At 46.0% G+C, this 17321-nt stretch overlaps 1 protein-coding gene across 4 annotated transcripts in view; it reads left to right on the top strand.

The window, feature by feature from the left end:
- LOC140727462 (splicing regulator RBM11-like) overlaps positions 1–17321 on the top strand; it is a 55614-nt gene that overhangs the window by 20680 nt on the left and 17613 nt on the right. The window contains exon 5 of one of the 4 annotated variants that reach the window (XR_012098866.1): positions 14246–14331. The exons of 2 other annotated variants lie outside the window; for them this stretch is intronic. Coding sequence is in view for 1 of the 2 variants with exons in the window: in XM_073044774.1 (XP_072900875.1) it covers positions 1999–2325 (327 nt within the window). In the remaining variant the exon portion in view is untranslated. Of the gene's footprint in view, positions 1–1998; positions 3264–14245; positions 14332–17321 lie in introns of those variants that run through there. One more of the 4 variants, XM_073044774.1, reaches the window with a different exon arrangement.

The raw sequence follows: 17321 nt of genomic DNA, 5'->3' as shown, positions 1-17321 counted from the left end.
GTAGAAACACCACTGTTCACTGGCCTCCTCACTCCTGCCTCTGTGTTGTGTGCGCCTCTCTGCCGGGCCTGGTCTGGTCCACTGTTGGGCACGTGGCCTGGTAATCTGACCAACGGACGCCACGCTCTAACTGGGCTTCTGCTTGGCTAAACTACACGCGTGGTCGCAGCGTCCAGAAAGTCGGCAGTTTTAGCGAAACTGCGTGAACAGATGAAGAGTCGGTCATCTTTGGTCCAAATCCCATTTGGACCATCAGGGTCGCCAATGTAGCAATGTGCTACACACAGCGCTGAAATAATGACACACAGTCGGTAAGTCGTTTTGAGACTAGTTTATTCAAACTTCGCGGCTCTGGCATTTAATCCTTAGCGCCCGCCCTCTCCGGGCGGAAATGACGTCAGAGGTGCATTACCAAAGTCTCCCCCCGCACGCTGGCTGTTTGTGAACCGGTTCGCCTGCGCAGAAAGTGGGTCACCACAGCACATTTTACAGTACCAGTGACCCGGGTTCAATTCCCATCATACGGTAGTATGGTTAGCACAGTGCTTTACAGTACCAATGACAGGTTCAATTCCCATCGCATGTTAGCATAGTGGTTAGCACAATGCTTTACAGTACCAACGACAGGGGTTCAGTTCCCACCGCTGTCTGTGAGGAGTCTGTACATTTTCTCCATGACCACATGGGTTTCCTCCCACATTCCAAAGACGTACAGGCTGGTGGGTTAATTGGTTGTCCAGTGAATAGCCTAGAATTCAATCAGGGATTGCGGGGCTTTGCGGTTTGAAGATCTGGAAGGACCTGCTCTGCGCTTGTTCTAGATTATCTCTATAATAATCTGCTGGGTTGAGTTTTACTTGCCACATGTGCATCGAAACATTGAAACACACAGTGAAATGTATGGTTTCACCTCAGCGACCAACACAGTCCAAGGATGTGCTGGGGAAAGCCAGCCCATGTCGCCATGCTTTTGGCACCAACATAGCATGCCCACGACACATTAACCATTTAACTGGCAGGACAAGAGATTCTACAGATGTTGGAAATCTTGAACAACACACACAAAGTGCTGGAGAAACTCGGCAAGTTAGGCAGCATCTATGAAGAGGAATAAAGAGTCAACATTTCAGGACTGGAATATACTTCCATCTGAACTGGATGCAGGTAAAGCCCTCCCAAGCACTGAGCACAGTCACGTGAAATACTGTCAAAGGAAAGCAGCATCCAACATTAGAGATCCCCACCACCTAGGCCGTGCCATCAGGAAGAAGGTACAAGAGCTTCAGGACTTGCAGCACCAGGTTCAACAGCAGTTTCTACCCTTCAACCATCAGGCTCTTGAACAACAGGGGATAACTTCACTCACTTGCCCATCCATTGAGATGTTCCCACAATCAATTATCTTACTTTAAGGACTCTTTGTCTCATTATTTCATGTTCTCATTATTTACTGCTTTTATTTATATTTGCATTTACACAGTTTGTTTATTTCTGCACTCTGGTTGATCTTTCATTGATCCTGTAATAGTTACTATTCTATAGATTTGCTGAGTACGCCCACAAGAAAATGAATCTCAGGGTTGTATATGGTGACACCTATGTACTTTAATAATAACATTTCCTTTGAGCTTTGAAAGGAATAATGAAGTAGTATTCTTGGGTTCATGGACTGCTCAGAACTCTGATAGCAGAGGAAAAGAATTGTTGAATGTGGGTCTTCAGACTCCTGTACCTGTTTGTAGTAATGAGAAAAGGGCAACTCCTGATTGGTGAGGATCTTTAATGATGGATGCTGCCCTTTTGAGGCATCACCTTTTGAAGCTGTCCTTGATGGTGGGGAGGCTTGTGCCCATGATGGAGCTGGCTGACTTTACAACGTGATTCTGACATCCTCGATGCAATATTGAGGCAATGCCACACTGTCCTGATAAATATGACTGTGGATGCTGCCTGACCTGCTATGCTACATTCACTAAGACAGTCCGTTCTTTCTTTCAGATGAATTCCTACGCCCTGCAGCAGTATCATCTCCATTCCCAGATATTTCAACAACAGCAAGGATACTACCAGCCATTTTCCCAGCAGGTCAGAGCGCCAATGCCCCAGATCCCTTACTACAGCCAGCCACAGAGCTTCACGGCCAGGCCCTGCCCTCCTGTCCAGGACAGCTGGCCGTCACAGGACCCTGACCACGGGAGTGGCCGCGACAGCGCGGGAGGCAGGAGTGTGGGTTCCGACACCGACAGTGACAGCAGAGGCCAAACGTTCCAGAGCTTTGGCAGGGATGTGTACAGGAAGCACAAATCCAAAAAGAAGAAATACTGACAGTGGGGGAAGGGCCAGTCTTGGAGGAGGCACTTAAGCAATCTAGCTGCTTCAACGGACACTGACTTAAGCTAAACGTTCTGATGTTGTTGGACTAGGTTGCATTGGTTGTATAGTACTGTGCAAAAGTCTTAGGCACATATGTATAGCTAGGGTTCCTAAAACTTTTGAACAGTTCTGTACGAGGGCAGTGTTAATTTGGCAAACGAGAGTGAGCATCACTCACACGAACAGCCACAGTGTTGCTATTGGCTTGAAGAGAAGTGTGGGAATCATCTGGTAGGCCAGGCCACTCATATGGTGAAATCACGTCTCCCCAGTCTTGGACCACAGCTGGAAGTATGTATCGGAGCTGCAGCCTGCTGCTGTTACTACGACTACCTTCATGGGAGAGATTTGAATGAAGGAATTTAAGAGCAAGATACACAAAATGCTAGAGAAACTCAGCAGGTCAGGTAGTATCTACGGAAATGAATAAGCCTTTCAAGGCCAACACCCTTCATCAGGACTCATGAAGTCTCAGCCTAAAACATTAACTGTTTATTAATTCCCATAGATGCTGCCTGACCTCCTGAGTTTCTCCAGCACTGTGTGTGTTACACTCTGGATTTCTGCATCTGCAGAATCTCTTGTGTGTAAGAGCGATGCCGGAGCAGTGTGTTTTAGATCTCACTGTTGCATTAGTTCAGGGGGTGATATTCCTTCTGGTGGGACTGAATGAGTGTAACCAGCCCTTGCACTCGGCCAAGCAGAGGGGTAAAAATGCACCCCTTCTGTGCGATTGGTACTGTACGTTTGAAAGCACTGTGTACTGTGTCCCTGTCTGTCCCTGATTCTCAGTACTTCCATACTGCAAACACTGAACTGCCGGGTGTACTCATTAAATCTGAACTATCTGCTTGTTTGTCACCTTCAGACATTAAATATTATTGATCTCAGTTGAGTCCTCATTTTTAAAAGGTGCTGATGTTCCTTGTACATTGAAAACCCTAGACAGAGCAGATGTGAAGAGGATGTTTCGTATGATGGGGAGTCGAGGACCAGAGGGCACAGCCTCAGAATAGAGGGATGTCTATTTAGAACAAGATGAGGGGAATTTCTTTACCCAGAGGGTGGTATATCTATAGAATTCATTAACACAGGTGGCTGTGGAAGCCAAGTCACTGGGTATAGGTTCCTGGATTAGTCAGGGTGTCAAAGGTTATGGTGAGAAAGCTGGGAAATGAGGTTGAGAGGGATAATAAATCAGCCATGAAGGATTAGTAGAGCAGATGTGATGGGATGAATGGTCAAATTCTGCTCCTATGTCTTCTGGTGTTGATGAAGAGCTGATTTCCCAGACACTCCCTTATTCAACTTCAAGTTTAATTGTCATTCAACCATACATGAATATAGCCAATTGAAACAGTGTCTCTCCAGGGCCAAGGCGCAAAACACTACCAACAGCACACAGTACATATAATTATGATAGCAGAAAACCATACAGTCAAAAAGTTAACGTCAGCCCAAGTCTGAGAGTGGCATGGCCATTGTTGTGGTTCAGCCTGTCCTTCCATTAAATGAACACCAGAGGGCAGCACCGAACAGACACTTGATTGCCCATTGAGGTGTAATCCAGCCATTTGCCCAAAACTGAAGGAGGGCCGGATGAAAAGCCACAGCTCAGCATCCTCCCACCGGTCTCTTTGCTTCACATCACCCTCTTCACCAATTTGCTTTTGTTGAAGAGGAACACCAAGTCCCCATCCTGACAACGTGACATCAATTTCTCCAGCTTCCAGTAACAACTCTCCTCTGTTCTCCCAGCCCCCACCATCCCTTAACACACTGGCCCCACCCTCTTGATCTGCCCATCAACCACACTCTGGTTTCCCTCCTTGCCTTTATTCTATGATGCACTGTCCTCTCCTATCAAGATTGATAAATCCCCAGGGCTGGATATGATACACCCCAGGTTGTTGTGGGAATTGAGAGAAGAGATCGCAGGAGCGTTAGCTATGATCTTTGAATCCTCTTTGGCTACAGTGGAAGTGCCGGAGGACTGGAGAATGCCAAATGTAGTTCCCTTGTTTAAAAAAGGTAATAAGGAGAAACCTGGGAACTATAGACCGGTGAGTCTTACATCAGTGTTATGCAAACTACTGGAAAGAATTCTTAAGGATAGGATCTACGAGCATTTGGAGAAGTACAGTCTATTTACTCATGGAATGTCAACATGGCTTTGTGAAGGGAAGATCGTGCCTCACGAGCCTGATTGAGTTTTTTGAAGAGGTAACAAAAGAAATTGATGAGGGTAGGGCAGTGGATGTGGTCTACATGGACTTTAGCAAAGCATTTGACAAGGTCCCTCATGAGAGACTCATCCAGAAAGTCATGAGGCATGGGATAAGTGGAACCTTGGCTGTTTGGATAAAAAATTGGCTTAAAGGAAGAAAGCAGAGGGTAGTTGTGGAAGGAAAGTATTCTGCCTGGTGGTCGGTGACTAGTGGAGTGCCACAGGGATCTGTCCTGGGACCCCTGCTACTTGTGATTTTTATAAATGACCTGGATGTAGAGGCGGAAGGAGGGGTGAGTAAGTTTGCGGATGACACGAAGATTGGAGGAGTTGTAGATGGAGCTGCAGGTTGTCGAAGGTTACAAGAGGATATAGACAGGCTGCAGAGTTGGGCAGAAAAATGGCAGATGGAGTTCAATCCGGACAAGTATGAGGTGGTGCATTTTGGAAGGACAAACCAGAAGACTGAGTACAGGATTAATGGTCAGTTACTTAAGAGTGTGGGCGAACAAAAGGACCTTGGGGTTCATATCCATACATCCCTCAAGGTTGCTGCGCAGGTTGATAGGTTAGTTAAGAAGACCTATGGGATGCTAGGTTTCATTAACGGGGATTGAGTTCAAGAGTAGAGAGGTCATGTTGCAACTCTACAAATCTCTGGTGAGACTGCACTTAGAGTATTGTGTTCAATTCTGGTCACCTCACTATAGGAAGGATGTGGAAGCTATGGAGAGGGTGCAGAGGAGATTTACCAGGATGTTGCCTAGTTTGAGAACAAGTCACATGAAGAAAGGTTAGCAGAGCTGGGACTTTTCTCTTTGAAGCGTAGAAGGATGAGAGGGGACTTTTTAGAGGTCTACAAGATTATGAGAGGCATAGATAGGGTGGATAGTTAGTACCTGTTTCCCAGGGCACCAATAGCAAACACCAGAGGGCATATGTACAAAATTAAGGGAGGGAAGTTTAGGGGAGACATCAGGGGTAAGTTTTTTTACACAGAAGGTTGTGGGTGCTTGGAATGACTTGCCAGGGATGGTGGTGGAGGCTAAAACATTAGGGGTATTTAAGAGCCTCTTGGACAGGCACATGGATAAAAGAAAAATAGAGGGTTATGGGGTAGTGTGGGTTTAGTACTAATTTTAAGGATTATATGGGTTAGCACAACATGCAGGGCTGAAGGGCCTGTACTGTGCTGTAATGTTCTATGGGTCTATTCCATCTGTAGCCATTAGTCATTTTCATCAATCACCTCCCAGCTTCTTACATCATTCCCACTCTCCACCCGTCCCCACCTGCCTGACTTCCCCTTTTCACACCTGGATCCATCGCTGCCAGGTCTACCTAGTCTGTTCAAACTATTACTTTGTCTAAACCCATTGACCTGTACCCGGACCATAGCCCTCCATACCCTTCCCATCCTTGTGTGTATCTGAACTTCTCTTAGATGTTGAAAATGCACATTGAAATAACCAGTGAAATGTACCATTTGCATTAACAACCAGCGCAACCTAAGGAAGTGCTGGGGGCAGCCCGCAAGTGTCACTGCACGTTCCAGCAGTAACACAGCAAGCCTGTCACATTCAGCAGGACGACACTAACGTTAACAACAACAACAGAACAAAGCAAGACAACAACAGCGACAGACTCTCAGACACTAACCCTCTAACCTCCAGTCTCTGGCACAGACTCACAAACACTGGAACTCCAACCTCCTTTCCTGGCCTGGACTCCCAGACATTCACCCTCTAGCCTCCACTCCCTGGGCCAGACTAGCAGACACTAGGAATCCACCCTCTGGTCTCTGGCCCAGACTCGCAGGCACTAGGCTTCAAACTCCTTTCCTGGGGTCCAACCTCCAGTTCCAGACCCAGACTCGCAGACTCAACCTTTGGGCTTGTTCCTCTGGGCTCCCTGACTTCAGGCTTTTTGCCATTAAACCCCAGGTGAGTGGAAGGGAAGGAGCACAGTGTTACAGCAGTAAGATCAGTGCATCAGCAACACCAGGTTGATTTAGAGTGGTGGACACTCAGAGTGCAATCATACGCTCTCACTAGGAGCACTACATCAAAGTGAACAATGTCAGTCTACTGCACAAAGCAGGTAATGGAACACGAGAGACCTTTTGACCCATAAGATCATAAAACTTGGGAGCAGAATTAGGCCTTTCTGCCCATTGAGTCTGCTCCACCATTCAATCTTGGCTGATTTATAATCCTCCTCAACCCTATTCTCCTGCTTTCTCCCAGTAACTTTTGACACCCTGACTAACCAAGAATATACCAACCTTTGCTTTAAATATACCAGATTACTTGGCCTCCACAGCAGTTCGTGGCAATGAATTCCACGGATTCATCTTCCTCTGTCTAAAGAATTTCCTCCTTATCTCTGTTCTCTCACCCCCACTGTTCCTCATAGTTCCCTCAACCCCCACTTCCCATTCCTTATTGTTCCCTCACCCCCCACCTCCCATTCCTCATTTTCCTTCATCTTCCACCTCCCATTCCTCATTTTCCCTCGTCTTCCACCTCCCATTCCTAATAGTTCCCTCATCCCCTCCTCCCTTTCCTCATGTTCCCCCACCTCCCATTCCTCATCGTTCTCTCACCTCACACCTCCTGTTCCTCATGCCGTACCTCCCATTCCTCATAGTTGCCACACCCCACACCTCCCGTTCCTACCTCCTTCCCAAGATCCACAAACCCAGGCAGACCCATTGTTTCAGCTTGTTCCTGTCCCACTGAACTCATATCAGCATACCTTGGCTCTATTTATTACTCCCCCCCCCCCCCACCCCGCCGTTCAGTTCCTTCATACCTACATCTATGAAACTTCGCACACTCTGCATCTTTTCAATGATTTCAAGTTCCCTGGCCCTAATCATCTTATTTTCACCATGGATGTCCAGTCCCTGTACACCTCCATCCCCCACCAGGAAGTCCTCAAAGCTCTCCTTTATTTTTTCTGGACACCAGGCCCAACCAGTTCCCCTCCACCACCACACCCCACCATCTTGCAAAACTTGTTGTTATTCTAGATAATTTTTCCTTTGGCTCCTCTCACTGCCTTCAAACAAAATGTGTAGCCATGGGCACTCGCATGGGTCCCAGCTAAGCCTGCCTGTTTATCCATTACATGAAACAGTCAATGCCTACATTGGTGTCACTCCCCTACTTCTCCTACGCTACATCGACGACTGCATTGGAGCTGCTTCCTGCACTCATGCGGAACCTTGCCTTCAACTTGCACCCCACCCTCAAATTTATGTGGTCCATTTCGACACCACCATCCCCTTTCTCGATTTCTCTGTCTCTGGAGACCGCTTATCCATTGATGTCTATTATAAACCCACGGACTATATCTGAACTATACCTCTTCCCACCCAGATTACTTGTAGAAACACCATCCCATTTCTCAATTCTTCATCTCTGCCACATCTGCTCTCAGGATGAGGTTTTTCATTCTAGAACTAAGGAGATGTCCTTCTTCAAAGAAAGGGGCTTCCCTTCCATCACCGCTGCCCTCAACTATATCTCTTCTATTTTGCACACGTCTGCCCTCTACCCCATCCTCCCGACACCCCACCAGGGATAAGGTTCCTCTTGTCCTCACCTACCACCCCACCAGCCACCGTGTCCAGCTCATAATTCTCTGTAAATTCCACAGTCTCCAGCGGGATCCACCCACCAAGCTCATCTTTCCCTCCCATCACCCCCCCCCCCCCACTTTCTGCAGGGATCGCTCCCTACGAAACTCCCTTGTCCAGTCGTCCTTTCCCACTGATCTCCCAATGGCACTTATCCCTGCAAGCGGAACAAGTGCTACATCTCCTCCCTCACTACCATTCAGGACCCTGAAGTGTAGCTTCCAGGTGAGGCTACACTTCACCTGTGAGTATGCTTGGGTTAGTCATTGTATCCGGGCCTCACTGTGTGGACTCCTCTATATCAGTGAGATCCAAAGCAGATTGGGAAACCACTTTGCCAAGCACCTACACACAGTCTGCCAGACAAAGTGGGATCTCCCAGTAGCCACCCATTTTAATTCCACTTCCTGATATGTCTATCCATGGCCTCTCCTACTGTCGTGATGAGGCCACACTCAGGTTGGCGGAGCAACACCTTATATTCAGTCTTGGTAGCTTCCAACCTGATGGCATGAACATCGATTCCTCAAACTTCTGGTTATGCCCTCCCCTCTCCTTCACCATTCCCCATCCCCTTTCCCCCACTCTCACCTTATCTCCTTGCCTGTCTATCACCTCCCTCTGGTGCTCTTTCCCTTGTCTTTCCTTCATGGCCTTCAGTTCTCTCCTATCAGACTCCCCGTTCTCCAACTCTATCTCTTTTTGCCAATCAACTTCCCAGCCCTTTACTCATCCCTCCCCTTCCCGGTTTCACCTATCACCTTGTGTTTCTCTCACCCCTCTCCCACCTTTTAAATTTACTCCTCGTTTTTTCTCCAGTCCTGCTGAAGGGTCTCAGCCCAAAATGTCGACTATATCTTTTCCATTGGTGCTGCGTGGCCTGCTGAGTTCCTCCAGCATTTTGTGTGTGTTGACTGTATTCCTTTCATTGACTACAGCTTTGCCTTTAATACCATCATTCCAAATAAACTGATTCCTAATCTCCGGAACCTGGGTTTTAGCACTCAGATCTGCAGCTGTATCTTCAACTTCCTCACAGACAGGACCCAGGCTGTAAAAATAGGGGACAAGCTCTCCTCTACAATCACTCTGAGCACCGGTGCCCCACAAGGCTGTGTACTCAGCCCCCTGCTGTACTCACTGTACACCCATGATTGTGTAGCCAAGTTTCCATCGAACTCAATATATAAGTTTGCTGATGATACCACAATGGTAGGCCGTATCTTGGGTAATGATGAGTCTGAGTACAGAGAGAAAATTAAGAACCTGGTGGCATGGTGCGAAGACAATAACCTATCCCTCAACGTCAGCAAGGCAAAGGACTTCAGAAGGAGTAGCGGCCCGCACAACCCCATCTACATCGGTGGCGCGCAGGTGGAACAGGTCAAGAGCTTTAAGTTCCTCGGGGTGAATATCACAAATGACCTGACTTGGTCTAACCAAGCAGAGTCCACTGCCAAGAAAGCCCACCAGCACCTTTACTTCTTGAGAAAGCTGAAGAAATTTGGCCTGTCCCCTAAAACCCTCACTAATTTTTATAGATGCACCTTAGAAAGCATTCTTCTAGGGTGCATCACAACCTGGTACAGAAGTTGTCCTGTCCAAGACTGGAAGAAGCTGCAGAAGATCGTGAACACAGCTCAGCACATCACACAAACCAATCTTCCATCCTTGGACTCACTTTACACCGCACGCTGTCGGAACAGTGTTGCCAGGATAATCAAGGACAAGACCCACCCAGCCAAGACACTTTTTGTCCCTCTTCCCTCCGGGAGAAGGTTCAGGAGCCTGAAGATTCGTGCGGCCAGATTTGGGAACAGCTTCTTTCCAACTGTGATAAGACTGCTGAACAGATCCTGACCCGGATCTGGGCCGTACCTTCCAAATATCCGGACCTGACTTGCACTACTTTACTTTCCCTTTTCAATTTTCTAATTATGATTTATAATTTAAACTTTTATTATATTTAATTCGATTTGTACTTCAGGGAGCGCGAAGCGCAGAAACAAATATCACTGTGATGATTGTACACTCTAGTGTCAATTGTTTGGTGACAATAAAGTAAAGTATTCCATCTGCCACTTCTTTGACCATTCTTCTTAGAAGCATAGAAACATAGAAAATAGGTGCAGGAGTAGGCCATTCAGCCCTTCGAGCCTGCACCACCATTCAGTATGATCATGGCTGATCATCCAACTCAGAACCCTGTACCTGCCATCTCTCCATACCCCCGATCCCTTTAGCCACAAGGGCCATATCTAACTTCCTCTTAAATATAGCCAATGAACCGGCCTCAACTGTTTCCTGTGGCAGAGAATTCCACAGATTCACCACTCTCTGTGTGAAGAAGTTTTTCCTCATCTTGGTCCCAAAAGGCTTCCCCTTTATCCTTAAACTGTGACCCCTTGTTCTGGACTTCCCCAACATTGGAAACAATCTTCCTGCATCTAGCCTGTCCAATCCCTTTAGAATTTTATACGTTTCAATAAGATCCCCCCTCAATCTTCTAAATTCCAGTGAGTATAAGCCCAGTCGATCCAGTCTTTCTTCATATGAAAGTCCTGCCATCCCAGGAATCAATCTGGTGAACCTTCTTTGTACTCCATCTATAGCAAGAATGTCTTTCCTCAGATTGGGGAACTAAAACTGCACACAATATTCTAGGTGCAGTCTCACCAAGGCCTTGTACAACTGCGGTAGAACCTCCTTGCTCTTGTACTCAAATCCTTTTGCTATGAATGCCAACATACCATTTGCCTTTTTCACCACCTGCTGTACCTGCATGCCCACCTTCAATGACTGGTGTACAATGACACCCAGGTCTCGTTGCACCTCCCCTTTTCCTAATCGGCCACCGTTCAGATAATAATCTGTTTTCCTGTTCTTGCAACCAAAGTGGATAACCTCACATTTATCCACATTAAATTGCATCTGCCATGAATTTGCCCACTCACCTAACCTATCCAAGTCACCCTGCATCCTCTTAGCATCCTCTTCACAGCTAACACCGCCGCCCAGCTTCGTGTCATCCACAAACTTGGAGATGCTGCATTTAATTCCCTCGTCTAAATCATTAATATATATTGTAAACAACTGGGGTCCCAGCACTGAGCCTTGCGGTACCCCACTAGTCACTGCCCGCCATTCTGAAAAGGTCCCGTTTACTCCCACTCTTTGCTTCCTGTCTGCCAACCAATTCTCTATCCACATCAATACCATACCCCCAATACTGTGTGCTTTAAGTTTGCACACTAATCTCCTGTGTGGGACCTTGTCAAAAGCCTTTGAAAATCTAAATATACCACATCCACTGGCTCTCCCCTATCCACTCTACTAGTTACATCCTCAAAAAATTCTATAAGATTTGTCAGACATGATTTTCCTTTCACAAATCCATGCTGACTTTGTCCGATGATTTCACCTCTTTCCAAATGTGCTGTTATCACATCTTTGATAACTGACTCTAGCATTTTCCCCACCACCAATGTCAGACTAACCGGTCTATAATTCCCCAGTTTTTCTCTCCCTCTTTTTTTTAAAAAGTGGAGTTACATTAGCCACCCTAATCCAGAATCTAAGGAGTTTTGAAAAATTATCACTAATGCATCCACTATTTCTTGGGCTACTTCCTTAAGCACTCTGGGATGCAGACCATCTGGCCCTGGGGGTTTATCTGCCTTTAATCCCTTCAATTTACCTAACACCACTTCCCTACTAACATGTATTTCCCTCAGTTCCTCCGTCTCACTAGACCCTCAGTCCCCTACTATTTCCGGAAAATTATTTATGTCCTCCTTAGTGAAGACAGAACCAAAGTAGTTATTCAATTGGTCTGCCATGTCCTTGTTCCCAATGATCAATTCACCTGTTTCTGACTGAAAGGGACCGACATTTGTCTTGACCAATCTTTTTCTTTTCACATATCTATAAAATTCTTGATCCTCTTCTATTAGCCAGGGCTTCTGACCTCAGCACTTTTGTTCCTGCACATTACTCATACCCTTGATTCCTTTAATATTTAAAAAACTCTTTCGGTCACTCCAACCAAAGAGCATGCCCCCACAGCCTGCTAAGCAGGAGAATCCCACTTTCTGCCTGGTTTGGAGAGCATGTTTTATGAAGAGAGGTTGAGTGAGCTCAGGCCACCTTCCACTTAAGATGGCACCTGTGTACAATGCTCCTTCGGCTGACATCTTCTGGATAGATCAGGAAACCAGATATTTCACTTCTTTCATTTCTTTTACATTTGTTTTGAGCATGACTTTGGAAATGTTGGAGCCTGTGATTTGCAGTTTGGAGATCACTCGGGTTCTGCAATCTCCAAGAGAGATCCAGGGGACAGAGGTAGAGTGTGGTAACCTCGTGGTGAGAAGGCTGCAAGCTGATGGCGACTCCATTTTGCCAATTAAAGCTTGCATTGTTCGCTGATTAAAGTGAGGAGAGAGATTGAAATGCCGACTGCCTGCATTATTTTTTGCAGAATCAGAATCAGGTTTATTATCACCAGCCTGTGATGTGAAATTTGTTAACTTAGCAGCAGCAGTTCAACACAATACATAATCTAGCAGAGAGAGAAAAATAATAAATAAAACATAATAAATTAACAAGTAAATCAATTACATATCTTGAATAGATTATTTTAAAAATGTGCAAAAACAGAAATATTGTATATTAGAAAAAGTGAGGTAGTGTCCAAAGCTTTATTGTTGGGGGATCGCTGTGCTGCTGGAGAGGCGAGACTGTCTATTTATCGCTAGTGAGATGGGTCTGCTATGGAGAGGGAGAATTTTGCCCAGGTTTTCTGTGTTTTGGATGTGGACTTGGACTGTGGAATTTTTTTTAGTCTTACGGTTTTTTTGTATTCTCTGCTTTTCACCTGATCTTTCTCGTTTTTTTTGTGTGCGGGGGGCGGAGGATATGGGGTCGATCTGTCTGTTCTATTTTGGTTCCTTTTTCTGTGCAGGGAGGGGTATTTGGGGGTTGATGATCGTACTGCCATTCTGTTCTTTCTTCGTTTTGTGGCTCTCTGGAGAAGAAGAATTTCAGAGTTGTATGCTTTGATAACAAACCTTTGAATCTTTTTGTTTTGGAGCAAAAGACGATGAGAGGTGGTTTGATAAAGGTGTATTAATGAATTTGAATGGTCAGCCAGAAATGACTTCTCAGGATGGAAGTAGCTAATTTTAAGATGATGGGAGGAAAGTATAGGGGAGATGTCAGAGGTAAGATCTTAGGGTAGGTTAAAAGGCTGGCATAACATTGTGGGCCGAAGGGCCTGTACTGTGCTGTAATGTTCTATGTGCCACAGATTCACTACCCTTGTAATGAGGTTTCTCCTCCTCTCAGTCCAACCCTTGTTCTGGGTTCCTCAGCCAAGAGGAACATCCTACCCATAACGACCCCAGTGAGCACTCAATAACACTGTTGCAAGTTTCAGCAATTAAAGATTAACTTTATTTGTCACATGTACATCAAAACTTGCAGCAAAATATGTCATTTACATCAACAACCAACAAAGTCCAAGGATGTGCTGGGGTCACCAACGCAGACATGTTTGTCTTTTGACTATGGCAATAAACTGGAGCAGCCCGAGGAAACTGGCAGATTTTCATGGAGAATACCCAGACTCCGTACAGGCAGTGATGGGAATTGAACCCCTGATCGCTGGCACTGAAAAAGTGTTGTGCTAACTGCTATGCTACTGTGACACCCTACAGCGACTAAAAAGAAGGTAAAATATGCCCCATTGCGAATATTTTGATTCCAACAGATGACGTGCAGAAGTGCGGCTGAGGGAGGTATACCCATCACCTTCAGGACTTGCTTTCGTTTGCCAGACAATGTCAGGGTCCTTTCTGGCTGCATTAATATTACTTCAGCCTTGTGAAGCTAATCACAGGTCCTGTAGAAAATGGTGTGCGGAAGCATGCTTGACCTGGAGCGTGTATCTGTCTGTGTGGCGGTGCTAATGTCTGATAATGATGCCTTTGCCATCTCCTCAGAATTGCAGTTTGATGACAAGCCCATCCACCCGTTGACTTATAGGGAGAGGGAATATGCAAAACAGGATGTATTATGGATTGCTGCGGTGAGCTCCTCTCCACATTATCCACGTAATTTACTGTCCTCCATCACAATGCTTTTTTATCACCATGGCTGACCCCAATCCCTTTCCCCAACACTTTTCCCCTATGTGCTTTATTTGCTGATGAAATGAAATGTTAACTAAATGGCCACAATTTGTAGCGGGTATATTATCTTGTTGAAGAAGGGAGTGAAGAATCATTTTGCTTCAGTCAGGAGCTGCTGGCAATTTATTTAACCATCCGTGTATTTTGTTCTTCTGCCTTTGTCTGTCTCTTTGTTACATCTCGATGTATAGTTTCTTTGGATTCATCGTTCTATAAGATCGTAAAACATAGGAGCAGAATTAGGCCATTTGGCTGTCAAATGCTCGATCACAGCTGATTTATTATCCCTCTCAACCCCATTCTCCTGCTTTCTCCCCGTAAGCTTCGATGCCCTGACTAAACAAGAACCTATCAACCTCCACCTGCAGTCTGAGGATGTGCTGGGGCAGCCTGCATGTGTCAGCATGCTTCCAGCGCCAACATAACATGCCCAGAACTTACTAACCCTGACCCATATGTCTTTGTGATGTGGGAGGAAACCCACGCAGTGATGGAGAGAATGCTTCTTACCGACAGTGGCTAAGATTGAAATCAAGATCGCTAATGCTGTAAAGCATTGCACTTACCACAACGCTATTGCACCACTCATTGATTTGAACAGAGAACTGAAGCCTCGTCTACTCAATCTCTCTTTGTATGAGATCATTGTAGACACCAGTCTAATGAACGTTTGCTGCTCTCCTGCAACAGTCATCATCATCACTATGTGCCGTGTCGTACGACATAGGTCTTCCCATGACCATGATTGTTATTGGCAAGTTTTTCTACAGAAGTGGCTTGCTATTGCCTTCTGGGCAGTGTCTTTACAAGATAGGGACCCCAGCCATTATCAATACTCTTCAAAGATTGTCTGCCTGGTGTCTGATCAAATAACCAGGACTTGTGATCTCACCAGCTGCTCATACGATCATCCGCCACCTGCTCCCATGGCTTCATGTGACCCTGATCGGGGGCTAAGCAGTTGCTACATCTTGCCTAAGGGTGGCCTGCAGGCTAGCAGAGAGAAGGAGCATTTTACACCTCCTTTGGTAGAGACATATCTCCACCTTGCCACACACCTCCACAGAGACACACCCGAAGTTCTGGAGAAACTTAACAGTGAGGCAGCATCCATGGAGAGGAATAAGTAGTCAGTGTTTCGGTTCTAGACCCTTCATCAGAACTGTTTAATCCTCTCCATAGATGCTGCCTGATCTGCTGAGTTCCTCTAGCAGTTTGTTGAGTTGCTCTGAATTTCCAGCTTCTGCAGAATCTCCTGGGCCAATGCTTGCTCTCTCTCTCTCTCTCTCTCTCTCTCTCTCTCTCTCTCTCTCTCTCTCTCTCTCTCTCTCTCTCTCTCTCTCTCTCTCTCTCTCTCTCTCTCTCTCTCTCTCTCTCTCTCTCTCCTCTCCCTCTCCCTCTCCCTCTCCCTCTCCCTCTCCCTCTCTCTCTCTCGCTAGATCTCTAACTATTGCTATCTCTATCTCTGTCTATCTCTATATCTCTATCTCTCTATCTATCTATCTCTCTGTCTATCTCTCTTTCTCTATCTCTAGCTAATTTATCCTTTTAGGTAAGGAGGCTGAAATGCATTTGGTACTCCAGTTCTAAGATTACCGATCCTTTTTGTAATGACAGAATTACATCTGTATCCTCCTGCTCAAATTCTTCACCAATAAAGATACAATTTTTCTGACTCATCACTTGAATTTATTCATCATTGTAGCCATGGTGTGAAGGTCACCCTGCAGTAGCGTGCCAAGAGCACAGCTATCACGGTGGGAAAGTTTGCCTGGGTCGCAGTGTTCCGGAGAATGCAGTGGGCAAAATTCCATGGACCGCAGTGTACCAGAGACCTTGTCATTGTGCCAGGAAGGTTCACTCAAAGCTACAGTTCTTGTTTCATTGTTTGTGAAGAAGGTCAGTTTCCAGTGGTCGATATCTTATGCCTTGATATATCTTATATCGATATCGTCCTGTTATCGCACCAGCGTGTGGCAAGGACCTGAGTATCACACAAACCCCAAAGGGTGTTCCATAGAAACACCGATAAAAATAGAAGCCATTTGGCCCCCTGTGTCTGATCCCACCAAGACCATTTACCTCAGGCCATTTTCCAGCATTATCTCCTTATCCCTCGATTCCCTTGGTATCCAGAAACCTCTCACAGAACATAGGGCATTACAGCACGATATATACCCTTTGTTCCACAAAGTTGTGCCAACCCTTTGACCTGCTCTAAGATCAGTCTAACCCTTCCCTCCCCCGTAGCCCTCCATTTTCTATCATCCATGTGCCTATCTACGAGTTTCTTTAATGTCCCTAATGTATCTGTTCTATTACCACCCCTGGCAAAAATATTTAGTTCTAGACCTCAAGTCCACAGAACCAAACTCTGTCAACAGAGCTTTGCAAGGTGAGACGGCCGATTTCCCAGAGGAGATTGCTCCAACACAGAGAGTTACAAACCATGAGATGACAAGGTTGTTGCATTCAAATATTGTCCTTCCAGGCTCTGACAGAGGGAATAACTTGCACTTTGGTGGGGCAAAGCTCCTCCATTGATCTGCTCTCCTTCCTCACACACACACTGGTGAGACTTGAGGTCTAGGCAAAGGTTGAATCAGTTAGGAATTTATTCCCTAGAGTGTAGGAGAGTGAGGGGAGATTTGATTTGCAAAATTATGAGGGATGTTGATAAAGTGATGCAAGCCGGCTTTTTCCACTGAGGTTGGCAGAGACTATAACTAGAGGTCATAGGTTAAGGGTGAAAGATGAACTGTTGAAGGGAAACCTGAGGGTGGTGAGAGTGTGGAATGAGCTGCCAGCGGAAGTGGTGGATGTGGGTTCAATTTCAACACTTGAGAAATTTGGATAGGTACATGGACGGGAGGGGTATGGAGGGCTT

Source organism: Hemitrygon akajei, chromosome 5 (assembly GCF_048418815.1).
Source record: "Hemitrygon akajei chromosome 5, sHemAka1.3, whole genome shotgun sequence".
Classification (NCBI taxonomy): domain Eukaryota; kingdom Metazoa; phylum Chordata; class Chondrichthyes; order Myliobatiformes; family Dasyatidae; genus Hemitrygon; species Hemitrygon akajei.
The sequence above is the reverse complement of the archived record's forward strand: the minus strand, read 5'-3'. Positions and strand labels throughout refer to the sequence as shown.